The 27,769-nt window shown below is 39.7% G+C and overlaps 1 protein-coding gene across 1 annotated transcript; it reads left to right on the top strand.

The window, feature by feature from the left end:
• The first annotated feature begins 2 nt into the window (after positions 1–2).
• Positions 3–24,054, top strand: slc27a2 (solute carrier family 27 (fatty acid transporter), member 2). The gene is made up of 10 exons (XM_002939623.5): positions 3–535; positions 12,974–13,183; positions 14,064–14,222; positions 15,941–16,065; positions 19,618–19,812; positions 20,262–20,352; positions 21,187–21,385; positions 21,750–21,847; positions 22,515–22,645; positions 23,801–24,054. Exons 1-10 carry the CDS (start codon positions 58–60, stop codon positions 23,975–23,977), a joined length of 1,863 nt encoding a protein of 620 aa, XP_002939669.2. The 5' UTR covers positions 3–57; the 3' UTR covers positions 23,978–24,054.
• The last annotated feature ends 3,715 nt before the right edge of the window (positions 24,055–27,769 follow it).

The raw sequence follows: 27,769 nt of genomic DNA, 5'->3' as shown, positions 1-27,769 counted from the left end.
TTTCCAGGAGCAGCAGTGGGAGAGCAGGTACATAGTGCTACAGGGCGCAGCTCACACATGATCACCTTAATCTTCACTGCCCTCCCCGGGCTGCTGCTCCTCCCGATACTTATCAGTTTCATCTTCCCCTACATCTTTCAGGACATCGCCTGGTTCATCACAGCCTTGCGCTTTGGAATAAGGAGCAGGCGCTATGTTAATAAAACTCCTGCGCACTCGGTGGTGGATCTGTTCCTGGAGAAGGTGGAGAGGCACCCGGACAAGCCGTTCGTGCTGTTTAAGGAGGAGGTTTACACTTACTCCCATATGGACAAGCTCAGTAACCAGGCGGCCAGGGCGCTGCGCAAGTTTGCGGGGATCAAGTCAGGGGACTGTGTGGCGATCTTCATGGCCAATGCGCCGGCGTACATCTGGATCTGGCTTGGGGTAGCCAAACTGGGCAGCTCCATTGCTTGTCTCAATAATAACATCAGGTCCCAGTCCTTCCTGCACTGCTTCAGATCCTCCGGGGCTAAAGTTCTATTGGCTGAACCAGGTGGGTGCTCAGTCTGACAGGTGTTTGTCCTGTGGATCACACTGAGCAATGGGGTTACTGGTACCCTAATATAGGCTTGTGCCCTGACATGGCACCACTCTCACATTCATGCTGATAACTCACATGTGTAGTTTCTCTGTCTTTGCTGTTATTTCAGCATTTTAATATTCACAGTCTTCACCCCACCTTTTCTCAATTTGGCTTCCTCCCCCTTCTCCCCTTTCTGCCTGCAGATAGATTATAGATCTTTTCATTATAACTGTAATTATGAAATGCATTTGCCAATGGGATGCTGAGAGTTACCTACTCCTATTTACATCTGATTAACTGTTTATAAAAGGAGTAGTGACTGACAGATTACTTGGGGCAGGGCCCACTTTCCATTTCATAATGCAGGTGTCTATGCTTAATACATTACTGTAGGTGAGTGTGTTTATATTATTATATGCAGTTGGCCTTTTTTTTATCCCTGTGAAGATCTGAGAACCCTTATTGTGCTAAAAATAATAACAAATAATACACAAAACATATGGGTACAGGTTTGTTGCTTATGGGACAGTGCTCAGACTGATACACACGGAATGGTGACATGTCCCCTCCTCCTCCTGCACATGATAGTTGCAGAATTGCATAAACTTTAATAACCCATTCCACCCAATCAGTAGCTAGCACTAACTGTCAGCTTCTGTTCTGATCAACTTCTCAGTGAATTCTGTTGGTTTAAAGACCTCATAGAAAATGTGACATTTGTTACAATAGCCCTAGGGTTGTACATTTTCCCTAACATTCAGCTACAGTCTCAGGTTTAATTCTTCGCTGCAGGGAACTTTTGTGTTTGGAAATGTGTCAAAGCTAATGAACTGCACAGAGGCATGTTACTGATCAGTTCTCAATGTGTAACTTATGGCTACTGAACTGCTTTGCTTTACTGAACACCATTAGGTATGACATTTATAAGGAAAAGTGCTGCATTGCCACCAGTGGCATACCTTGTGACCTGTGGGGTCCTGGGCCCCCTTTCACCCATATTAGCAGCACACCACCACCCAAACACATGTGGGGGATGTTGCAGGAAGCAAGCGGATGGGCGCCAGGTCACAGGTCCCTTACCAGGCCCCCTCTCCTCCCTCTCCCTGCCTGTTGCAGGCTCTTCTCCCCACAAATATGCCACTCATTAAAGTGATACTGACATAAAAAAACTACTTTTAAAATTATGAATATACATACAAAGTTCCCTATAGGTCATGTTGATGGTTTTTCACTGATAAGGTTGCTTTTGTGAGTAATTGTCACTTTATGTCCCTAAACCTGACTGTTTTGCCAACCTGACTGTCACTTTTCAATCCGTCAGTTATAGCTTCTAATGCTAACTTTTATGGCAAAATTATAAAACTTATGGAAAGACAATGTAATTATATATTTAAAAAACAGTTTAATTCCAGGTGTCAGTATCTCTTTAAGGCCTTTGTGCAGAATTCTAGTGTTAAAGTGAGCCAATAAAAGTTCAGCAATTCCAGACCAGCATCAGCAGCTTATCAGCTTCTTACGGGCTGCCCAAAAAGTTGCAGGAGCAAAAATGGCTAAATATCTATTGGGCCAAGTTTGAAAATCACATTTGGCAAGAACTACATCAGTGTGTTGATCTCCCAGTGGCCCATGTAAGCCAGCATTGTGATCCGATCATTGGTCTAAGGCCCAATGTGGCCAAAAATGCAGGTGGCAAAATCAAGCAAAGATCTGATTGGTTGGTATGGCCAGCTTAAAGGGCCAGGTAAAAAAGAGTCACTAAAAATGATTTTCAGATCTCTGCAGGTGTATGTAAATATGCAAGGTATTTATTGCTACATACTGTCTTGGGTTAGTGCAGGTCTGATAGAATAAATAACCATGCATTTTGCCTATAACAGCCATGTGTTGCTCATGGTCCCAGGGCACATATGTGGGATCCATAGCACAGAAGAGGGATGCACAAAAAATGAGTTAATGTGTCTGTGGGGTGGGGGGTGGAACAGAAGATATTTTGAAATGGTGATGTCCCAAAATCTTCAGCAATGTGTATGAAACTAAAAACTGAGTGATTATATTTTTTAGATGCATTAGTGGCAGTTTGTCTGTCTGCTTACTCCAGGGACTTCAAGCCCATCGGTCAGAACCAAAAACTGATTTCCTGTTCTGTTTAGTTTAAACCACTTTGTGGGTCATGAATCTGATTCCTTAACTTTGCCCCCCCCCCCCCCCTAAAAATGGTTTAGATCTATTACACTGACAGAACATTTCATAATTTTTTTTATAAAGGTGTCAGTTTCCCATTTAAGGCTGTTGCTAAACAGGGTAGTTCATACATAGGGCAAGAAACCACCCCTCCGCTCCAACTTAAAGGAACAGTAACACCAAAAATTTCAAGTGTATAAAAGAAAGTCCAATATAATTTACTGCTGTCCTGCACTGGTACAACTGGGGTGTTTGCCTCTGAAACACTACTATGGTTTATATAAAAAATGCAGCTGTGTAGCCATGGGGGCAGCCATTCAAAGGAGAAAAGGCACAGGCACTTAGCTGATAACAGATAAAACACTATTGTATTCTACAGAGCTTATCCGTTATCTGCTATGTAACCTGTGCCTTTTCTCCTTTTTTCCAGCTTGAATGGCTGCCCCCGTGGCTACACAGCAGCTTATTATATATAACCTATAGTAGAGTTACTGTAGCAAACACACAACTTTTACCAGTGCAGGGCAACAGTACATTATATTTCATTTACTTTAAAACTCTTTAATTTTTTGGTGTTACTGTTCCTTTAAGGTCCCCATACACGGGCCGATAGTAGCTGCTGATATCGGTCCCTTGGACTGATTCGGCAGATAATCGGCCTGTGTATGGGCACTCCTGACGGGCCTGCCTGACCGACATCTGGCCTGAAATGAAATCGAACAGATAACAATCGGGCAGGTTAGAAAATCTAGTTGGATCGGGGACTGCATCGGCTCGTTGATGCGGTCCCCGGACCGACTTTTCCTAAACCTGCCGTTATAATTCGATCTTTGGCCCCAGGGCCAAACGATTGAATTACCCTGGATTCTCCCAATATCGCCCACCCGTAGGTGGGGGATACCAGGAGAAGATTCGCTCGCTTGGCCACATCACCAAACGAGCGGATCTTATGGTGTATGGGGACCTTAACTCTCTGATGTGACTACACAAGGTGAACCTATGTCAGGTGCAGACACAGAGAGCGTATTTTGGCACCAAACACATGACTTTACATTTTAGAGCTGAAATCCACAGTGTCTCTTGGTGCAGACACACCAGAGAGTGAAACAAGGTTTAGGTTAATGCCACACGGAGCGTATTCTCTGCAAACTGAAAAACACTTGCCGAGAATATGCCCAGCTACTGTAAAATCCTCTTTACTTTTTGTCTGCACCAGATATGCTCAGGTGCAGGCACATATTGCCGAGATCCACCTAAAAACACAGGACTTTGCATTTTCGGTGGATATCGGCTACATGTGCCTGCAGCCGAGTGTATTCATTGCTTTCGGGTGCAGGCACAGCTAAGAGGATTTTCAAACGTAGGAGCGCATTATTGGCAAGCATTTTTCGGCTTGCTGAGAATACGCTCCATGCGGCTGAATTGCATTGTGCTTGCTGTCTTCTTCTCTGTATGTTTTGTTAATCAACCATCAACTCAGGGGTGCCCAACCTTCACTGTATAGGAGGAAAAACGCAGCGCTGTGCCGCCATCTTATTTATTTTTCCTAGGTGACTCCCTTCAGACTCGTCATGAGCAGGGAAGTAACATTTTTGGGGTGCCTGGAAACAGTTAATAAAATGTTTGTGCATTAATAAGGAAAATAATCCTCTAATGAGAATCACAGCTATCTGTGTAAACCTGGCACTTGTGTTATTTGTTCCTGCAATTGGAAGTTTCTTAACACTGAGCAAGAGTGTCCCTTATGTCCCTTATCCCCATGTTTGATTCCAATGTACATAATACACAATAAACACAAACTGTAAGAGAACAGCAAGATGCCCAACATAGTGCTGGTAATTGGCCCATGGTGGATTATCTTGCATCTATAATGATGCTTTTTGGTCACTAAAATCTGCAGTGAATTGTTTTCCACGTATAATCAAATTTTCATGAACTTGATGGGGCGAAGTGGGACAGCCTTATGTTTGGGTGGCCCTTTTAAGCAGCTTTCATAGATATTTTAGTCAAAATATCATTAAATTAACAGTAAGACAAAAAAGCAGTTAAAATATAATGTACTGTTGCCCTGCACTGGTAAAAGTTGTGTGTTTGCCTCAGAAAGATGAATATAGTAAGACTATGTATTGTCTGCTATATAACCTGTGCCATGTAGCCCTATTTCAGTTTGAATGGCTGCCCCCATGGCTACACAGCAGCTTATTTATACAAACTATAGTTGTGTTTGTGAAGCAAACACACAACTTTTAGGCTAGTGTCCCATGGAGCGAGTTAGTCACTCCCAATAGGAGTCGGCAGTGGAAAGGGCTGCACATCGCTTTGGCTTTCTGAAGTCGCGTGAAGTTTCCCTCTGCAAGACATTGGCCTCACCAATGCTGGGCATTTTATATTATGTCCCTTTAATGTCTGGTTACATCTGCAAGTTAATGAACACATGCACCTAGTTAATTTCAAACTAATAAAATGTGTGCAAATAGATCAGCGTGTGCTTTATTGTTTCCTTTAATCATTGACATAGTGACCTCACTTGCCCCATTCATTTCCATTTGTTGTGCAATTTGATGCCTCTAGGATGGTGTAGCCTTTTGTGCTACATTCATAAAAACAACATTTCAACAGAGGTTATCATCTGTATACACACTGTATGCCAAAAGTACTTTTAGCTAGATGTCTGGACACAGGGGACACTCCTTCTCATAAACAGGAAATGTTCTCTTATACGACAGGGTTCTCTAGGTCACTCACACCAGCTTCACCACTATTTAAACTCTCACGTGTGGTACATGCAGGAATAGCAATATACACTAATATAGTGCAGTACTATTTGTCTAATCTATGATGAAATAGTGCTTCACCTCAAAGTCTATTTTCAGTTATAGAAAGGGGTCACTGTCTTTTCTTTCTATTCATACCCACTCCTATTCATATTCCAGTTTCTCATTTGAACCACTGCCTGGTTGATAGGGTAATTTGGACCCTAGCAACCATATAGCTGCTAAAATTTTAAACTGGAGAGTTGCTGAATATAAAGCTAAGTAATTAAAAAACCACAAATAATAAGAAAGACCAATTGCAAATTATTTCAGAATAGCACTCTCTACAACATTAAAAAGTTATTTTAAAGGTGGACAACCCCATTTAATCTCTGTGTTATCATTTCCAGTTGATTGGCAAGGGATGTGTTCTGGTGGAGGCCATAGTACTTACTCTAAGCAGCAGGAAAGCATGTTTCCTTCATGCACAGAATGCCATTGTGACATACAGTGGTGTGAAAAACTATTTGCCCCCTTCCTGATTTCTTATTCTTTTGCATGTTTGTCACACAAAATGTTTCTGCTCATCAAAAACCGTTAACTGTTAGTCAAAGATAACATAATTGAACACAAAATGCAGTTTTTAAATGAAGGTTTACGTTATTAAGGGAGAAAAAAAACTCCAAATCTACATGGCCCTGTGTGAAAAAGTGATGGCCCCCCTTGTTAAAAAATAACTTAACTGTGGTTTATCACACTTGAGTTCAATTTCTGTAGTCACCCCCAGGCCTGATTACTGCCACACCTGTTTCAATCAAGAAATCACTTAAATAGGAGCTACCTGACACAGAGAAGTAGACCAAAAGCACCTCAAAAGCTAAACATCATGCCAAGATCCAAAGAAATTGAGGAACAAATGAGAACAAAAGTAATTGAGATCTATCAGTCTGGTAAAGGTTATAAAGCCATTTCTAAAGCTTTGGGATTCCAGCGAACCACAGTGAGAGCCATTATCCACAAATGGCAAAAACATGGAACAGTGGTGAACCTTCCCAGGAGTGGCCGGCCGACCAAAATTACCCCAAGAGCGCAGAGACAACTCATCCGAGAGGCCACAAAAGACCCCAGGACAACATCTAAAGAACTGCAGGCCTCACTTGCCTCAATTAAGGTCAGTGTTCACGACTCCACCATAAGAAAGAGACTGGGCAAAAACGGCCTGCATGGCAGATTTCCAAGGCGCAAACCACTTTAAGCAAAAAGAACATTAAGGCTCGTCTCAATTTTGCTAAAAAACATCTCAATGATTGCCAAGACTTTTGGGAAAATACCTTGTGGACCGACGAGACAAAAGTTGAACTTTTTGGAAGGTGCGTGTCCCGTTACATCTGGTGTAAAAGTAACACAGCATTTCAGAAAAAGAACATCATACCAACAGTAAAATATGGTGGTGGTAGTGTGATGGTCTGGGGTTGTTTTGCTGCTTCAGGACCTGGAAGGCTTGCTGTGATAGATGGAACCATGAATTCTACTGTCTACCAAAAAATCCTGAAGGAGAATGTCCGGCCATCTGTTTGTCAACTCAAGCTGAAGCGATCTTGGGTGCTGCAGCAGGACAATGACCCAAAACACACCAGCAAATCCACCTCTGAATGGCTGAAGAAAAACAAAATGAAGACTTTGGAGTGGCCTAGTCAAAGTCCTGACCTGAATCCTATTGAGATGTTGTGGCATGACCTTAAAAAGGCGGTTCATGCTAGAAAACCCTCAAATAAAGCTGAATTTCAACAATTCTGCAAAGATGAGTGGGCCAAAATTCCTCCAGAGCACTGTAAAAGACTCGTTGCAAGTTATCGCAAACACTACGTTATTGCTGCTAAGGGTGGCCCAACCAGTTATTAGGTTCAGGGGGCAATTACTTTTTCACACAGGGCCATGTAGGTTTGGATTTTTTTTCTCCCTAAATAATAAAAACCCTCATTTAAAAACTGCATTTTGTGTTTTGACTAATAGTTAAATGTGTTTGATGATCAGAAACATTTAAGTGTGACAAACATGCAAAAGAATAAGAAATCAGGAAGGGGGCAAATAGTTTTGCACACCACTGTAAATGCTTTGGTCATTATGGAGAATTTTGCTGGGCCATAGTGTCATAAAGTACTGGGGTCACTGTGACATATATAGCTGGATTCAGAGTGGTAAAAAATAGTAGGGACATTGCGACATACAGTGTCGGACTGAGATGGCAGGGGCCCACCAGAAAACCCTGGACCATGGACCCACTTTCAAAATGTAATTCCTCCCTCAAACTCTTTATTATCCTAGTCTCTTTTCTCTACATACTATACTCTATTCTTCCATCTATCAAGCTTTCTTCTTCCCATACAGAAACAGGGAATGACCATGAAATAGGCTAAATAATTAGAAGCAAGAGGGCCCATTGACACCTGGGCCCACCGGGAGTTTTCCTGGTAATCTGGTGGGCCAGTCCGGCACTGGCGACATAAAATGTGGAACTACTGTCATAAATTTATGGGGGCCATTGTCTTAAAAGGGAGGTTATTATATATTGCTGTATGTGATAATGTGAGTATTAAAGCTTCACATTTATAAAAAGTAATGCAATTACTCCCATAACATTAAAAGTCAGTAGTCTGACTTAGTGGATTTGACTAAAGTGCTGGTGCAGATTTGTCTTTGCTTTGCTTTGGATTGTAAGCTCCTTTGTACTTTACCACTTGTACCATTTACTGACTGCTTTGTATGTGAATCTGTATGTTCTATCTGTATTCAATGTAGCACAGCACTCTTGTCTTTGCATTGCCTTTTAATATAGAAGATTCACATGACAGAAATATACTTTATCCTAACAGCAGCAAGATTAACGTCTGTATTTAATATATATACAGCCATTTATTGTACAGCACTGTAGAATATGTTGGCACTTTATAAATATGTGGTGGTGATGATAATAATAATAATAATGGTATAATCCCTGGGGGTTGCAAAAATGTTAGGTACTCCCCCTCCCCCCCAGTCATTATAATCACTTACATAAGACCCCAGAGTACTATGTACTCTGCCACTTTTTTTTCCTGGTTCCTTTCTATATTGGTAGGTGTGGGTTGTGTGTGCTGGATTTACTTGGATGGGTTGAACTTGATGGACTCAGGTCTTTTTTCAACCCTATGTAACTATGTAACTATATATGGTTCAGTCTGTGCAAAGCCAAGTGCAAAAAGAACCTTAGATGCAAACAGCCAGCTTGTGCACCCAGCCTGGGAACATTCTCTCGTCAGCAATTATAATAACTGGGGGGTGCCTAACATTTGCCCCCTGTAGGGTTGCCACCCCACAGAGGTGGGGTGTGGGCAGATCGGGGGCAGGATATGGGCAGATGAGACATTCTTTGACCCACCCCAGTAATCAGATTTGATTTATCATACATCAAATTGCTCTAAATTCATTCCCCCCCAAATTACTTGAATATAGACTGATCAGGGCATTTGTAGATATCCTCCTACAGTTTACTTGTTATTACTAGAGGATTTCTCACCACTAGCTATTCAAACACATACCAGGTGGTAAAACAAAATGCATCTAAGAGTTATTGTTGTTGCATAGGCATAGGGGATTATGTCTGCATGGACAAAAAAAAGTTATAACCTGGCAATCTCTATTCAAAGTAGCTTTTAACCAATCCATGCTATAAGCAAAATCTAGTTTAATAAGCATCAGGGGGCACATCAGATATCCAACAATCCAATATGGCTTTCCTACTAACTACAGAGATAATATTTGCTAGTTTCTTAACTGCCTTTAGAATCTGTGCTGTATCTCCAAAAATTGCCCATAAGGGCATGAGATGTATCTGAATATTGCTTATTGTTTTAATTCATAAATATCTATAGTTATTTCTGGCACTAAACAAGAATGTGAAGACAGTCTCACTTTAGTTCTTCCTGTCACTTAATGTCACATACAATGTCAAATGAGCTGATAAAACAAATTACCGGTCTACTGAGAAGTCCCCAATAATGGCTTGCTCAAAGGCTGCTGCTTAGAAAAGGGAAGGTTTGTTTGTTTGTGCAAAGGTAGATAGGGAGCTCTGAACAAATTGTCCTGTCCTGAAGGAAAAGGTGATGTACCGTGCTAGCCAGTCAAAATGTTACAGGGTAACCCTTTTGAAATAAAAAATAACAAAAGTGGTATAAAGGGGATACCTTTACTGGCTAACTAAGATAACCATAGCAAGCTTTCAGATCATTTTAGTTCCTTCAATCATTGAAGGAACTAAAATGTTCTGAAAGCTTGCTATGGTTATCTTAGTTAGCCAGTAAAGGTATCCCCTTTATACCAATTTTGGTTTTTTTTTTTTTTTTAAAAGGGTTACCCTGTAAGCCAGGGATCCCCAACCTTTCTTACTCGTGAGCCACAATCAAATGTAAAGAGATTTGGGGAGCAACACAAGCACCATAAAAGTTCATGGAGGCGCCAAATAAGGGCTGTGATTGGCTATTAGGGGCCTCTATGCACCCTATCAGCTTACAGGGGGCTTTATTTGGTAGTAAATCTTGTTTTTATTCAACCAAAACTTGCCCCCAAGTCAGGAATTCAAAAATAACTACCTGGTTTGGGGGCACTGAGAGCAACACCCAAGGGGTTGGTGAGCAACATGTTGCCCCCTAGTCACTGGTTGGGGATCACTGCTGTAAGCTTTCCTGAAGGGAGAGGGTAAGGTTTATAAAAATAGTCCAACTTTTAAATTAGTGATTTATAATGGCAAAAAACAGGCAAAGCTGGATGTAATTTTAACACAAGTCTTATTTATTGTGTTCGTTTCTAGCAAAGGTTGTTTTTAGGTGTATACTGTCCCTTTAAGCTGAACTATAACACTTTGAACTGCACATTAGCTCTGGGAAGATGATTTATGTGGCTTAATGCACAAGCACTTTTTACTGCATCTTTCTGCATTATATATATATTTGCATTTTAGATTTTGTCAATGTTAATATCTTCAATTGACTAAAAACTATTTTTTTTTTTTAATCTTTTTCTTTTGTTTTATTTTTTTTCCCCTGGAGTGTACAAGGTGCTGAAATATATTTGATATTACTGATTCAGAGCAGAAATAACAGCTTGCAGTGGTGTATACAGTATATACATTTGCTTTTTCCTCAGTCATTCATGTGACAGGTAACATGACTACAAGCAGAACGTAAAATACAGGTTTTACAGGATCATTCCTATTGCATTTTATAAAACTATTATAAAAATTAAAATAATGCTAGAAATCACAGAGGCGTTCCATATGGTACAAAAGCACAACGCTGGGTGATAGCTAAGTGGGACAAATATGTGACATTGCTTGCTGTCAGCCAGTGAACACCTATGGGTGCAGACTGAGAGGCAGCAGACTCAGGATTTGGCACTGTCCAGCTAAAGCTGGCCATACACGCACCGATAATATCGTACGAAACCTCGTTTCGTACGATATTCGGTGCGTGTATGGCAAGTCGGCAAGTCGACCGATATCAGCAGCCTCGCTGATCGGCCAGGTTAAAAGATTTTGATCAGGCGCCATAGAAGGCGCCTGACCAAAATCTGCCTTCAGCGCTGAATCGGCAGAAGGAAGTAGAAATCCTATTGTTTCTACCTCCTTACCTGCCGTTTCAGCCCTGAAGGTTAGTGGCTGATTGAACGATGGTCGCACGAAAGATCCAAAATCGCCACGTGTGTGGCCACCTTTAGATCCAGTGTGATCACAGCATGGCCATTCCTTATTTATAGCTTAGAGTGATGATTGCTCAGTTTGTTTGGAATGATCAACCAACCATGTCTTCCTGCTTGTGGCTAACTGTAATCAGTAAAAGACCTATGCTGTGACAGTACTAGCATTAATTATAAAATATGGGACTGAACAATGCATTCAGGTACAAATTTTGCTCTCCCCAAAGGAGCTCAACTTGCTCCTATATCTGCATGCAGCACTTACAGCAGTCCATGCAGAAGAGGCAGTAGATGGACACCCCCTTGCAAGCTCTTTTTTCGTACCTGATTCATGATGCACAAAAAGCTCCAAGAGATACAAGACACTCTTGAGCCCTGTGCTTAAAAGAATAAGTAAACCCTAAAAATGAATGTGGCTAGAAATGCCATATTTTGTTTACCGAACTTACTGCACCAGCCTAAAAATTTAGCATCTCTATAATACTAATGATTCAGGCTTTCAGAGTTGTTACAGTAGCTCCCCATCTTGCATTCTGTTAGGAGTGTCAGTGACACTTACACTCAGTGTGCTCTGGGCAGCTGTTCACTAGGGAGCCCATTCATTAAAGCACAAATTTTCGCTGGTTAAAAGCACGATTGGAAAAATTTGGAGTAACCACGATAATTTCTGATGTGCAAAAATTATTTTCATGGTCGTGAGAAAGTATCGTGTTTGCGATCCGAAAGTCACCAAATTTTCGGATCCAAACAATCAGAAATGGCTTGAAAACCTTTCTGGCTTTGAAACTTTAATGTATGATTTTGGAAGCCTTCCATAGGACTCAATGGCACTCTACAGATCCAACCTGGCCAAAAGATAGTCCTGAACCGAAGCTGGAATGAATTCCAAAATGGTTGTACTCTTTGCAAAAAATACGACTTTTTCATGGAAGTTAACACAAACCACAAAAAAGTTGCGTAATTTTAACAATATTATCATGGTCATTACAAAAAGTTCTATAAATTAGAAAAAATACGATTTTTTTCCAGAAAAAAAAAATCGTGCTTTAATGAGTGGGCCCCTTAGTGTTGTAGGATATTAGCAAGCAGTAAATGAGTTTTGTCTGTCATAGAAGCTGATGCTACAGGGCCGATCATTAAATTCTGATGCTAATTGCACTGGTTTTTGAGCTGCCATGTATTAATTATCTGTAGTAATTACTAATCAACCTTATATTGTGACATATATATTATTTACATGTATATATATATACAGTATATTGTGCGTCGGTCCCTAAGCTAAGGTAAGTGACAGCAGCACAGAGCATGTGCAGGGAATCAGCAGAAAAGAAGATGGGGAGTTACTGGGGCATCTTTGGAGGGACAGAGCTTCGCTGCTAAAGGGCTGCGGTGCCTTGGGCTGGTACAGAAGCCTAAAACATAATATACAACATTTCTGCCCTACTTCTTTAAAGAGTCTTTAATCAGACTTTAGTTCTCATTTAATGCCTGCATAGTGCAGATGGTAAGTACCAGTTTCCCATATGTGTGAGAGTGCTGCATTTTGTGCTTGTCTAAAGTGCATCTGGCACAAGGGTGCAGATTCTCTGTTCCAGCCCCAGGAATTAAGTGCTAAGTGATTGGCATTCCCTTTTTGCACCCATTAGCACAAATAGTGCTTGAATGCGCTTGGGTACTACAAATGTCATCTCAGGTCTGTGTTTGTTCCTTTCCTCAGTTTAACCATTTCTTCCCTGTACGACAGAGCTGAAGGATGCCATACAAGAGGTGATGCCAGAACTCAGGAAAGATCATGTCCGAGTGTTCTTTCTGACTGATGCAGTCATCAGCGAGGGAACAGAATCTTTTCTTGACAAAGTAAAGGCAGCATCAGATGAACCTGTACCAAAATCATTGAGGTCGTATGTGAGTGGGAAATCCCTTGCCATGTACATTTACACTTCTGGAACTACAGGTAATTGAATGCACATATTTAACAGCTAACGCTTGGCAAATCATCTTGGCAATGAGGTAATCATTTAAGAGGATTCATAGTAGGTCATTATTTATATAGATATTGTCATCAGACTGTGGTGTGTAAGGCCCACCATGGCTGCTGCTGCCTCAGGGACCCCCGCCACCTACTCCCTCATCCACTGCAGCCCCTCCCTTCCCCCTGCGCACATACTTTATACTTTGCGATCGGGGGAGAGAGGGCTGCGGCAAAGCATCTGCAACAGGGGAGCGACAGGTGGGGATCAGCTCTGGGTCGACGAGGCCCACTGGGTATTTTCCTGGTGTCCCACTGATCCAGTCCAACCCTAGCAACAGCAGATCATTTTTTTACAGCCTTAAAGGCATTTTTGCCACTGATATTTAGATTGCTAGCCACTAGTGACAGCAAATTGGAGTAGCTGTAAGTAACCCTGGACCCTGATTGTTTTAGGCACAGTTTTTATTTTGATCACAGTAACCCTTTAGGTTAATGACACACAGGGCATACTGTCACTCATGGGAAATACATGGGAGTTACATAAAAAACAGGTCTTCTAAAAACAGAGCCTCCTGTAGACTGCCAGTTCACATAGGCTACCAACTAGCCAAGTGCTGCCCACTTTTGGCACCCCCAGGATCTTTTTTCATGCTTATGTTGCTTCCCAACTCTTTTTACATTTGAATGTTGCTCATGGGTAAAAAAAAGTTGAGGACCCCTGGTCTAGATCATCTATTTCACAAGTCCTATAACTGCACTCAAAGGCTTAACCGCTAGAATTTGTATTTGCTATTTGCAAGCGAATACATTTCAATAAACATCCTTGTGCTTAATAACTATAATCTCACTTGTATATCAACAGGACTCCCTAAGGCAGCTTTGGTAAATCACTACCGTTTGATGATGGCATGTGGCTTATTTGAAATTTGCAACGTGAAGGCAAGGGATGTTGTGTATTGTCCCCTTCCGCTGTATCACAGCTCTGCCATGATGATTGGGGTTCATGGATGCATCTCTAGAGGTACTTTTGTTTCAATTCCATTAAACTGTGTGTGAAGAAAATTGCTTTTGTATCATGGTACCCTTTTGTGGGGTTATAGACCATAAAAAGTTCATGGATGTAGCAGTAAATGTTTTCATTTTTTTGGTTTTCTGTATTTATTCTAAAATAAATATATGACACAGAAAATAATAAATAATATGTTTTTATCATGGGTCTCACCTGGTTGTATACAGTCCTTGAAATATTGCTCTACATACCGAGAGACCTTAGATTCTACATGTGGCATTTTATTTCCTTTATCCACAGACAGCAGATTCTGTGGCACTTATAGGGTTGTCAGGAGAGGGAAGGGGGCTCTGGAGGTACTTGTTACGTTACTGTAGATGTCTCTATGTAAATGTCTGTCATCTTGCCCCCTAGCTGTCTCCTAACTTACGTGTCATTCAGATGTAGGCCACATGCTCCATATCAGGCAGTAAGTCAGGCCCAGACTGTGCCCGCCAATGCTGCTCTCTGCACCTAGCGTCAGGTTTTTATTTAGTAGAAGGTGCAAAGCCCGGACTGAAGTGTGCTCTACACGAACCCCAAGAGGCGATCTCTTGTGCTCTTTGGTGCTTTAAAGTGCACTATAGAACTTTATAGAACCATCAGTGTCTGTAAAAGAAGTCTCAGGTTTCAGACTTGAATTGCATAGTTTTCATTGACAGGTCATTTTGCAGTTACCTTGGATATAATCAGTAGTGTTATGATATCAAAATATGACTTTTTTATTCAATTAATGCAGATTACCATGCAACAAGTGTATTATTTTGCAGCATCCCCATCATTTTCTTACCCCCACTGGCCAGCCAGCATTACAGCAGTCCATTACAGGTGTGGGATTAAGAAGCTTTTCAGATAAGCTCTTATAACTTACAAAACGCAAGAAAGAAAGCCTTGTTTTAATAGAAATCTCACACTCACCAGGGTTGCAGACCAAAAGGGATATAATTACATGATTACGTATTGGCAATAGAGAAGTATGGTTACAGCTACAATCTGTTTCTTTGACAAGGATAATTAATCCAGACACAGCCACGTCTACATTCTTTGCAGCTGCAAAAATATATTTCTCTTTCTCCCTACTAAAATCCCTGATAAATGGGCTAGATTTGTTCTTATCACTTCGTTTTGAAGAGCTTGGGTTGATGCAGAATTTGCTAATTTAATGGTCTCATTTACATCACTGACTGAGACCCCCTATCTAGAATAACACAATAGTCAATTATTTTTTGGAGTATTCTGATATACCTGTGGCTGTAGTTTATTTTTTTACTGTAGTAGTTATAGGATCTGCTATCTAGAATGCTTGGGATCTGGGGTTTGCAGAATAAGGAGTTTTTCTATAACTTGGAAACTTGACCAAAAAATAGGAGTTGTTTGCTTAAGGGTTCTTAAGCACAGGCAGGGCCGTACTCATATATAGGCACCTGAGGGCCTGTGCCTAAGGCAGCAGCTTCTTTTAAAAGTTGTTGCTTGGTAAAGTTTAAAACAGCATTTAAGTCAGTGTAGCAAGTGGCACAAACCACATGTTTCTTTGTTTTATTAGGAATATCCATTCCTATTGTAATCAATCAGCAGTACCAACATTATGAGTGCAGTACACACCAGCAAAGCAACTGTCTGGGTTGCCTGTCTAAAAGGGTAGATATTTGCAGTCCACTCACCCACCTGATGTTTTGCTCTTTTTGTTGCAGGTGCAACATTGGTTTTGCGTCCAAAGTTTTCAGCCAGCCAGTTTTGGGATGACTGCAGAAAATACAATGTCACCATTGTACAGTACATTGGAGAAGTACTTCGCTATCTTTGCAATGTCCCCAAGGTATTTTGTCTTTGATTTATTCTCATGAAAAGTTCTCCAGCTCTCAGTAATCTCCTACACCCAAAAGCCCAGTAACAATTTAATTACTAGCCAATTCTAATTCTGTAATATGTAGCCCTAGTTATGGCTGAAATGTTATATCACAGAATAATATATAGTATGCATTTAGGCTCAATGTCACCTACTATCCCATATTATTCCCTTATAGAACCATATATTGGAAATGGAAAAAGGTCATTCTTTTACTTTTCTTAAGTTGAGGAACAAATAAATTGACAAATACGTAAGCAACAATATGGGAAAAAACTAAAGACAATTTGTCAGACATCCACTGCAGTTTAGTGGATAGTTTGGGGAATATAAAGTGGAATATGATTATTTGATATAAAGGTATGGGATCTGTTATCATGAAAGCTCCAAATTACAGAAAGGCCATCTCCCATAGACTCCATTTTAATCAAATAATTAACATTTTTAAAGATGATTTCCTTTTCCTTCTAATAATAAAACAGTACTTTGTACTTGATGGTAACTAAGCTGCATTAATCCTTATTGGAGGCAAAACAATTCTATTGGGTTTATTTAATGTATAAATGATTTTTAGTAGCCTTATGGGCTTATTAATCAGTTTTAAAGCTTGTGAATTTAAGTTTGTTTGTCTTAATTGAAAAAATTCACATATGGAATGCTCGCTTATTTATTAATAAGGAAAACTCGTCTGAATAAAAAAAACTTGAATAGCTCGAATTAAAAATATGGCTTGACTTTGCTGAGAACAACTACCATTGACTTCTATAGAAACTTGTAAGCTTTTAGATGGTACATTTTTTTTTCAAGTGTTTAGTTTTTTTGCATTCAATAGATTCCAAACATTCAAGTTTTTGAACCATAATTTGAATTTGAGTTTTAGAGCAAAAAAATTAAATCAAACTCAAACGTTGATACATCTTCCCCTGTAAAGTATGGTGATTTAATTAGAGAAAGAGCCCTTATCCGGAAAAGCCCAGGTTACAAGCAGTCTGGATGCCAGGTCCTATACCTGTGTAAAGAGTTGATCAGTACAATGATTAATAAATACATTTATATTTCTGGTGACTACATTCTATTTAAATGATAATATACAGAAAGGGCTGTGGCATCATTGGCCAAAATATGGAGGGCTTTGTGTAGCCCCAAGAACTTCAGATGAGCAGCTTTGCATTAACATCAGTAAAGTAACTCTAATAATTCAATCAGCTAAAACAATAGTCAACACATTTTCTACATGACCCTATATATCAGTGGTCCCCAACCAGTGGCTCGTGAGCAACATGTTGCTCCACAACCCCTTGGATGTTGCTCCCAGTGGCCCCAAAGCAGGTGCTCATTGTTGAATTCTTGGCTTGGAGGCAAGTTTTGGTTGCATAAAAAGCAAGTATAATGCCAAACAGAGCCTTCTGTAGGCTGCCAGTCCACATAGGGGCTATTAAGCAGCCAATTATTGCTCTTATTAGCACCCCAGGAACGTTTTTCATGCTTGTGTTGCTCCCCAACACTTTTTCCATTTAAATGTGGCTCACGGGTATAAAAGGTTGGGGATCCCTGCTATATATAATGCTTCTTTCAGATTACTCTATGATGAAAAACTTGCCTTAGGTTGCACTTTGCCAAGGCTGGCAAAAAGTCCCCCTGCTATTCATAAAAAACAAATTTCTGATTATTTTTTACCAGAAATCTGGCTATTTTAGTGTTAAGAACAATTGCATTCGCTATACAGGTATCGGACCCCTTATCCGGAAACCCGTTATCCAGAAAGCTCTGAATTACGGAAAGCCCGTCTCCCATAGACTCCATTTTAATCAAATAATTTAGAATTTTAAAACTGATTTCCTTTTTCTCTGTAATAATAAAACAGTACCTTTTAATTGATCCCAACTAAGATATAATTAATCCTTATTGAATGCAAAACAATCCTATTGGGTTTATGTAATATTTTATTGATTTTTTAGCAGACTTAAGGTATCGAGATCCAAATTACGGAAAGACCCCTTATCCGGAATACTCTTGGTCCCGAGCATTCTGGATAATGGGTCCTATACCTGTACTAGTGATCTGTTGGGGTGGAGAGGGGGTGACAGCAGGCACAGAAGGACTTTTTTACAGTAAAACTGTTAGTTGCTCTCTCAAAACCCCCCAAAAATGGAAGCCAAACTAAAGAGCTGACAGATGTAGAATGCATTTACTGTATATATATTTGTTTATTTTGGACAGAATTAAGAAATAATCATATAAATAAAAAATACTATGATAAACCCAGTTCACACACCTGTAAGGGTACTTGGGTACTGGCAGGTTTGTTGCCTGTGGTAAATCTGTGCTACTGCCAAAGACAAAAACATTCAAAGTTTCCTTGCTATAAATATTAATGAAAATCGTTGGTTGGAAAACATACACTTTACACAGTAGCCTGAAGTACAAAGCACAGGATATGCATGTTTTACCACCAGCAATTTAGATTAATGCTGGTGGGAAAGAAATGTTTTCCACAGTAGCGCAGATTTACTTTGGGCGACAAAACATCTAGGGTTCCAGTACCTTTTAAAAAGGGGGCAAATCGCAATAGTATAAAAATAGTTTCAGAAGTTAAAGCATTCAGTGGTAATGCAGAAGAACTGATGAGCCCAAAGTCATTCACACCCTGGGAAACAGGTGACAAATGTCTCTCTAGGTTTCTGTCACTGCTGCAATAAAGCTGGCCATACACGCACCGATAATATCATACGAAACCTTGTTTCGCAGGAGGCTGCTGATATCGGTCAACTCGCCGATCGGGTGGGTTAAAAGAATTTGATCGGGCGCCATAGAAGGAAGAAGAAAAGCTGCCGTCAGGGCTGAATCGGCAGAAGGAGGTAGAAATCCTATTGTTTCTACCTCCATATCTGCTGTTTAAGCCCTGAACGTTGGAACGTGTGTGGCCACCTTTAGTGTGGTGTGTTTTAACAAGTGTCCATTATGGCACAGTTAGCCCCCGACAATGCAGCTTGAGATAAACAATTTACACTGAATACTCGAGGAAAGCCTGGTGGTTATTTTACTGGTACACCTCTTACTTGTTAATCAGCTCTTACTGATAAGAAAATCTAAAACAAAGGAAATCCTAATGCAGGCCACACATACGTGTTGGGAGAGGAAGGCACTAATGTGGTCCTCATTTCACATGAGTTTCTAACTTGCTCAATATATTGTTTGTGCAGGCCTTTGCATATGCCACATACATGGGCTGACCAAGTTGGCAGCTTTTATCAGCCCATGTTTGGCCATCTTACTGGCTGCTAATGACACCTAATATTTGTTGATGGGGATCAGCTCCCAAAAGGATTTTCAGTACCCAGTAACTGGCTGCAGTCTGAGGGCTTAGCTGAGGGCAGGATTTATACAATGATATAGTAATTCCTATGTCTATGATCATTCCCTTAATATGATTCATTTGAAATTAATTAAAGGTTATATAATATCAGGTTGGTCTGACTTTTAGTATTAAGTGTTTATGCCCAATGCTTTCTTTTTTTTCAGAGCGATGATGATGCTTCACATAATGTAAGGATGGCTATAGGAAATGGTCTCCGGACTGATGTATGGAGCGAGTTCCTTAGGAGATTTGGGGAAATCCAAATCTATGAATTTTATGCATCCACAGAAGGAAATATAGCATTTGTAAATTACACCAACACTGTTGGTTCAGTGGGAAGAGTCAGCAGCTTTTATAAGGTACATTTGGAAAAGACTGTCATATAACGTACATCATTGGCTTATAAGCTGTGTATTATAATATACCGTAATGTATACAAAATATTTTATGCAGTCTACAGAGCAAGTTACTTATTTTCTCTCTTAAAGATAGTTTTACCCTGCATGTAAGCCAGTATTTAAACCAGCATTGTAGTAGTTAATCAAAAGGTTTTTAGTGTATGGCTTTTGTAATCAACCATTTTTTGTCATGCCAACATTGTGGCCCTGATGTTCTATTTTTCATTGAGCAGTGCCAAAACATTTACCCCAGAATTTGATTAACATCTGTAAGTAAATTTGACTGAAATATGGATGCTGGCTGGGATTCAGATATGTTGTGTTTTGTTAACTGTGTATGTACATATATGTGTTCCAGTAACTGTAATAGATTTATGTTACACTGTCTAACCTTGCCTATTTTGTTACAGAAATTACACTCTTTTGAATTTATTAAATATGATATAGAAAAGGATGAGCCTGTGAGGGATGCCAAGGGCTGTTGTATCAAAGCTCGCAAAGGTATTTTTCAGTTCTATCTTGCCCTATACATAATCTATAAATCCAGCAATGTATACTGTTAGACTTTAGTGAAAGGGCACACCGGAGAAGCTGCAAATACATACCCCGAAGGTGGTGACAAACAGTGAAACAAAGATTATTGGCGATCAAATTAAATTAGTGGGGGTTGTTTCTAGGGTTGCTACCTTTGACCTTGGCAAAAACTGAACAAAAGTGTGGGCAGAGCAGTGACATACAGAGGTGGAGTCATGTGATTTGGGGGTGTGTTTGTGTCTTGTGGGGGTGATCCCATGCCATCAGAATTGGTTAGATTATTGCTCTGGTTTCACAAGGCTGAAACCCGAACAGACAGTCATGACCTGAACAGTCCTATGAAAAACCAAACTCTTCTTGTCAAAACTGAACAGGTGGCAACACTACTTGTTTCCGACTGTCTGTTCCTCAGGCAGCACACTGCTGTATTCTTGGGGTACAGTACCAAGCATAATACAGTGGAGGGACCTAGGGCAGCAATAATTTGGACCCATAGTTGACAGTTTTACTGCCAAGCTTTACATCTTTTCAGAAGAATAGAAGGAAAGGGCCATGCCAGGGAAATGCCTAAGGGAAATGGGTGTTGCTCTGGGGATTCTAATTAAAATGCATAGATAAAATGCATACATTCCACATTTGGATATCGCTGTTGAATTCTGAACTGATTTATAATGACCTATAAGCAACCAACTAGTTGGTAAATGTGCAAGGCTATTGTTTAACATAAGCCTGAGCTATTCCTTTGTAATATTTACAGAGAATAAATACAGTGTTTTAAAATTCAGTTTTATCTTTTTGCAGGCCAACCAGGGCTTTTGGTTTGTAAGATTAGCTCAAGTTCTCCATTTGATGGCTATGCTGGAGATCAACACAACACAGAAAAGAAAATAATGAGAGACGTTTTCCGGAAAGGCGATGCCTATTTTAATTCTGGCGACCTATTAACAGTGGACCAGCAAAACTTTGTCTATTTTCATGATCGTGTTGGAGACACTTTCAGGTGGGGTTCCAAAGCATGCCAACCCTTATTTTTTATTTTCCCATATAAAAAGAAAAGAATTGATAGTTCTATTCTTATTGCACGGTTTAAGTTTGCTTCTGGTACTAATTGCAGTTTCTCTCTTGCCTATAGAATCCATTGGTCAGTATGTCTCTCTCTCTCTGTTCAGTTGGCCAATCTGTTGTTCCCCTATTCTGTTAGTCAGTCTGTCTCTGCTCTGTTTCATCTGTCTCCTTTACAAAACACACCTATAAAGCAGGATATTAGCCCCACTGCCAGCACTGACATGCCTTCTGATATTTATTGAACTTTTATCTGGAAAAGAGAGGTTCAAAGTATTTTACAGCTAACATTTTTTTTTCAGGTGGAAAGGAGAAAATGTAGCAACAACAGAAGTTGCTGATATTCTGGGCATTGTGAATTTTATCCAAGAAGTCAATGTCTATGGTGCCCAAGTTCCAAGTATGAAATGACTTGCAAATGTTATATACTATAAATGTGGTGTTCTCTTAGTGCTGCAGCACACCTAATGTTTGACTTGCTGCTAAAGTAAGGGCCTGCCAGATGTTGGACTGATGCTAATCCAGTTTAAAAATTGTATCCAGAGGGTGGGTGGGGGGGCCCAGTCGCACAGCCTGTACCTGGGCCCCCGTCGGTACTAGTTACTTTACTGAGTAGACCCATTGCCCATTTGATTAGGAACAAGTAGCAGGAAACAAAATGTCTAGTGTGCCATAGCCATAGTTTTTTTGGATTGTTTTCTGATCAAAAATGGTTATCATTTTTAATCTTAGAAGGAACTCTCTCTCCTTTTCAATAATCAATAATGTAATAAAACTTTAATTTCTAGGAAAATGTCAGAATCACTGGTAAGGGAGGACTGCTATAGAATGGTATAAAATATTGAATGGCTGCTATAGTATAGGGTATAGTATAATATTCTGATACATTTTCTAGAATGAAGGTTAGATTTTTATATTTAGAGATCTTTGCACCGTCTGATAGAATCCCCAAGAGAGAATTATGTAGTAGACTTTTGCCATCTGTTAGCTATTCTCAGCCTTGCCTTTTTTTAGAGACGTACATTTTTTGACTTGCCATGCATATGACTGATAATTTGTTTGAATAGATCACGAAGGCCGGATTGGAATGGCAGCCCTGATATTGTACGATGAGGAGGTATTCGATGGAAGAAAGCTATACGCACACGTCAGAGACTTCCTGCCGAACTATGCAAGGCCTCGCTTTATTAGGATCCAGGTATGATATCTTCAACCTTTCTACCAAGCTCAGCTAGATTTATCAGCTTACTTGGTTTTATGATGTATTGTAGGGAGCAGCACCATATGTTCATCCAGCTATTCACTGAACTATTAATTCTTAGTAGGGATGCACCGAACCCACCACAACGAATCCTGAACTGAATCCGAACCCTAATTAGCAATATGCCAATTAGGATCGGGAAGGGTTAAAAATTGCCGCGTGCTTCGAATATCCCCCCCTACAATGTAACCCTTCAGAATGCTAATTAGCACATGCTAATTTATGCTAATTAGGATTCGGTTCAGCCGGGACCGAGGATTCGGTCGAAACCGAATCCTTCAAAAAAAGGCTGGGGATTCGGTGCATCCCTAATTCTTAGCATTAACTTGTGTGCCTATGGTTACTTAGTTCTTACCTATATGTTGCCCACAGTAGCATACTGACTGGCTGAATTATACACTGCATTTTACTAACATATATATTGAAGCAGGGTTCATCAATAACCACAAGTCACATAAGCATGAAAGCTATTTGGTAGCCCTATGTGGACTGCCAGCCTGATGGTTACCTTTGGCAGTAACCTTGTGTCTTTATTCCTCTAAAAATTCCTCCTAGTAAGTAAAAATGAGCACCTGTTTTGATGTCACTTAGAGCAAAGGGGTGTTGAGTAAAATGTTCCTTGTGAGCCTCTGGTTGGGAATCACTCCATTTGAGACTACACAGCAATTATGCCTGTGACTTTGTAAAGAATCTAAAAACTCACATATCAAATGTCTGGCATTGAAAGTTGTAAAACCTGTTTTCTTTTGCATTCTTGTCTTGGTTTAGTGAAAGTCGCACCGCCTTTTCTGTACCTGCGTTTCTGGCAAGGAAAACGTAAAAAAATAAGAATTATATCATTCTCTTTCACACATAGTGCACCCTTCCCTTCATGTAAGGGCTATGGCACAGGAGGGGATTAGGTTTCTGCCTCACTGGCAGCTCTTCTGCTCATGTTCCAAAACCTTAAAATGACAAGTACCTTTGATTTAAGGAGAAAATACAGCACCATTATTACTCAGATTATTCCTAGTGAAATAATCTCTAGTGAATATTGTTAGGATACCAATACATGTATGTATTAAACAGGTAACGTTTGTGTCTTTAATGCAGAATTCCATGGATATCACTGGGACCTTTAAACAGCGTAAGGTGGGGCTTGCAAAGGAAGGATTCGATCCGGCCATTATCTCTGACCCTCTCTATTTTCTGGATGAGCGAGAAAAGAAATACGTCCCAATGACTCAGACAATTTATGAAGATATTAAAATGAAAAAAATTAAACTGTAAGATCCAAGAATCTTGGTCTGGGCGAAACCACACATACAGCTTGTTTTTAGTGTAATTAAAAGATATTGTTAATATAAGTGTATGTTTGTCCTTTCTGAAGAGGGTTACTTAGTAACAACATCTTTGCCTCAAGGGTACTATTTAGGGACCCATAGGGACCAATTTGTAAGGTCTGGCCCTCAACATAGGTAACTAAAATAAACAAGTTTAGCAGCATGTGTTGTAATATGGCTGCAATGCTCAGCGCTGCTCATTTAGTGCAATTCATGTAATACATTACAAAATATGAGTATTGATGGAGAAAGTAGCATGTCTCTTGGGCTTAAATGTATTATGGGAACATAGCTTGGGTTTATAGTTATCATGGGAATGTGTTTAAGCATGGGTGAGGCAAACAGTATAACCCATCTCAATAATGTGAGCGGATCATGGTCTAAGGACTGATAGTTTGTTTCAGCTTATGATGGGAAGACACCGCTGCAGCACAGTAGACAGATTTTTTTATTTAAAGGGAATATTAACCCCAAAACAACATTTTGTTTTTGTACATGAGCTAAATGCAATACAAATCTTGCCCTTTCTATTCCCTGTCCTGGTTGTTTAGTGGCAAAAGGCAGCTGATTAACAGTCATGCAGTGCTGACTTGTGCAACATTGGTTCTAGAGACAGAACCAGCAGGGACAAATACTGCTTTTAACTGCAATTTCCATTTACCAATAACTTAAACCAATTAAATAGTTTAATCAATGTATAGAGAACATTTCATATTTACACCCTTTTTAAATATTGCAACATTTTTTATTATAGCATTCATTATATCATCCGAGCCTGCAATGTCCCTTTTTACAGATTTCTCTTTAACCGGGCTCTAGGAATGCAGGAGTTTACTGACTGAGTCAGATTTACATCTTCCTGTGTTCTTTACAAACTTCCTACCTTGGAAGTTAAGAGTTAAGATAGCATATGGGGCATATTTTAGCACTAGCTTACTGATTATTGCAGTATTTTTCTTTTTTTTTCCCTTAGAGTAGTGCTGTCCAACTTATTACATGTAGTGGGCCAATTATATGTCATACAGCATGTTGGAGGGACAGATTAATTTAAATTTTCATGTCATATAGTAAAGTTTCTGAGGAGACTAGCAGGTCATAAAAATCCTTTGAAGGATCCACATCCAGCCCATGGGCCTTCAGTTGCACAGCCCTGCCCTAGATTATTTATTTGCCATTAAAAGAGAAAGTTATCTTCTGAATTTGATATAATAAGATTTGTTGCTTGTAATTATTGCATGATGAAAAATGTTAAGTTCAGGTTTGGACTGGGCCAGCAGGAGACGGGGAAAAAACCCCAGGCCTCCCTGTGATAACAGGGTCTGCTTTCTCTATAGTCACGCCTGACTTTTCTGATTAAAGCAGTGGAGCTTTAGCTATGAGACAAGGTGATAATCTTGCTGTAAGTGGTACTTTAACACAGAATTTAAAAAAAGGGTTGTACCCTTCTATTCTGTAAAGCGCTGCGTATATTGATGGTGCTATATAAATAATAATGAAGTACTGTATCTTCTCCAATACCTACAGAAGAACTTCCTACAATGTGCTTAATGTTTATGTGTTTTAGTGATGATTTAATGAGAAGATATTTTGTACTGTCTGTGAATTTATTTGGGTCACTTTATAAATGCTTAGAAAATCTACATGTATACACCCCGATACACTTGCTGTAATAGAACATTGAAAAAACAAGGTTTAGTCTCTAGTGAGCTTTCTAAATCCCACTGGAATTAATTTATTCTGAGCTTTTCTGAGCACATTGGGGACCCTTTCTTACTTAGGCAAACATACACCTGTAAATGGTGCAATTATACACCCCAATTAAGGTACACCTATTATTAGCCCACTAAAGAAAATCACTAGGGATATGATGCCAAAGAATAAAAATAAAAACCGCTTCTGCAAGATTTATTATGTGCTTACTAAAAAGTTCTAGAATAATTCAGAATCAATTGACTCTTTTTCATTAATTCCATGTTTTAGTCAATGTGGGCTGTACCTGTTGCAGGGGCCTATGTGGTATAGCAAGAGTTAGTAGAGTGGGTTCCTATGAAAAAGTTATTCTTTATCTTTAAGAGTCTTATTTCACATTCACTATGTCAATACACAAATTCTGCCCATCCAGCCGGTTTGCGGGTTAATTTTTCAGCCTCCAGTTTACTTATTTAAAACAATATCAGATTTTGTCAATACCTGAAAACTGCTAAAAAAAACTGTTTAACATTGTATATAGTGCTGTAATGAACTGTACTTTTTATTTAATAGTATAGTACCAATGTATTTTACAGAGGCTTACAGTTGTGCTGGAATCAAACTCTGTTCATAACAATGATGCAAAGGTAGAACTAAACAACAGTTGGCTGAAGCCTTTAACAGATTAATTGCATTGCCCAACATGGGGAGTACCAAATTTAGCCTTTTCAGCCAGCATGGTACACACAGTTTAACAAGCACTAATAACCAATGCATTGCTGAACTTTCTAACTTCTGGCTGGAGTGCAGTCAGCTTGGGACCTGCCTAAGAGCACAAGATGCATAGTCAGAACTTCAGTATTAATATGAATCTTGTACTTATTGATTCATGGGGGTCAAGCTTCATATGCAGAACACTGCTCCTGTTTTCCTTTGGAGTTTACACTGTCAAAATGGGCTTTGGTCCCCTAATCAAAAGTAATATTTCACTACTCTCTAGTCATTCCTATGGGATTTTTAGAGGCATATTTATCAAAATGGTAGCGAGAGTAGTGAAAGTTTACTGCGGTGAGCTCCAATCTCACACTTTGATAAATCTGCCCTAAGAGATCTCCTTTAAATGGGTGGGTCATATTTACGTTAACTTTAATGGTATAGAATGTCCTTCCTGATGAAGGGAGGGAGTACCCCCCGGAACGTAGATTTTGTGTGATACGCTGGCAGAATAAAGGTAAGTGCCCCAGCCAAAAGCTGTTTGAGTGCAGTCTCTACTTCCCTCGTTCCTATGCGTTGCTGGGACGTTGCCATACGTCTAGGAGACTTTGCACTACAGAATTTTTTAGTGTGAATGCTACAAATAGAATATCCTATTCCTAGCAACTTAGCAATTCATTTTCATTATTTATTTATTTTTGTATGGCTTCCACTTCACATTCACTATCCACACTAGCCCAAAAACTATTGCTCCGTGACCTTACAGTTTTATTATTGTTACTTTTTATTCCTTATCTTTCTATTCAGCCCCTCTCCTAGCCATATTTCAGTCTCTCATTTAAACCATTACCTGGTTGCTAAGGTAAACAAGACCCTAGCAACCAGATCACTGCTGCAATTCCAAACTGTAGAGCATCAGAACAAAAAGATAAATATCTGAGAAACCATAAAAAATGAAAAACAATCGCAAATTGTCTCACAATATCAATGTCTATGTCATACTAAAAGGTCAACAAGCCCTTTAACACAAACCTTTGATGCCAGTGTGCATTGTATAGTAATAGAGTTTTTAACAAAGGTCTTTTTTTCTTTTGAAAGTCTCTTCCCAAGATTACCTCTTCAAAGCCTGGTTCAACTCTGCACTATGTGTTGCCTTTTCATGCTGAACTGATGGACGTGCAAGGCTTTGATAGGCTACAGTACTATAATGAACTTTACCCTTTCCAAATACAGTTTTGTGATACAGATTTAAAAAGGGAATCTGGCACATTTTCTGATACATTTTCCCCTTACATACAATCATCTCTTGAAGAAGAATATGACTTGGTAACAAGTG

Source organism: Xenopus tropicalis, chromosome 3 (assembly GCF_000004195.4).
Source record: "Xenopus tropicalis strain Nigerian chromosome 3, UCB_Xtro_10.0, whole genome shotgun sequence".
NCBI classification, from domain to species: domain Eukaryota; kingdom Metazoa; phylum Chordata; class Amphibia; order Anura; family Pipidae; genus Xenopus; species Xenopus tropicalis.
The sequence above is the reverse complement of the archived record's forward strand: the minus strand, read 5'-3'. Positions and strand labels throughout refer to the sequence as shown.

Excerpts from the sequence above, each read along its gene's own strand:
- slc27a2 (XM_002939623.5), top strand. The coding sequence starts at position 58 with ATGATCACCTTAATCTTCACTGCCCTCCCCGGGCTGCTGCTCCTCCCG. Across the intron at positions 13,184-14,063 it reads TTACACTTCTGGAACTACAG|GACTCCCTAAGGCAGCTTTG; the intron begins GTAATTGAATGC and ends GTATATCAACAG. Across the intron at positions 21,848-22,514 it reads CTATGGTGCCCAAGTTCCAA|ATCACGAAGGCCGGATTGGA; the intron begins GTATGAAATGAC and ends TTGTTTGAATAG.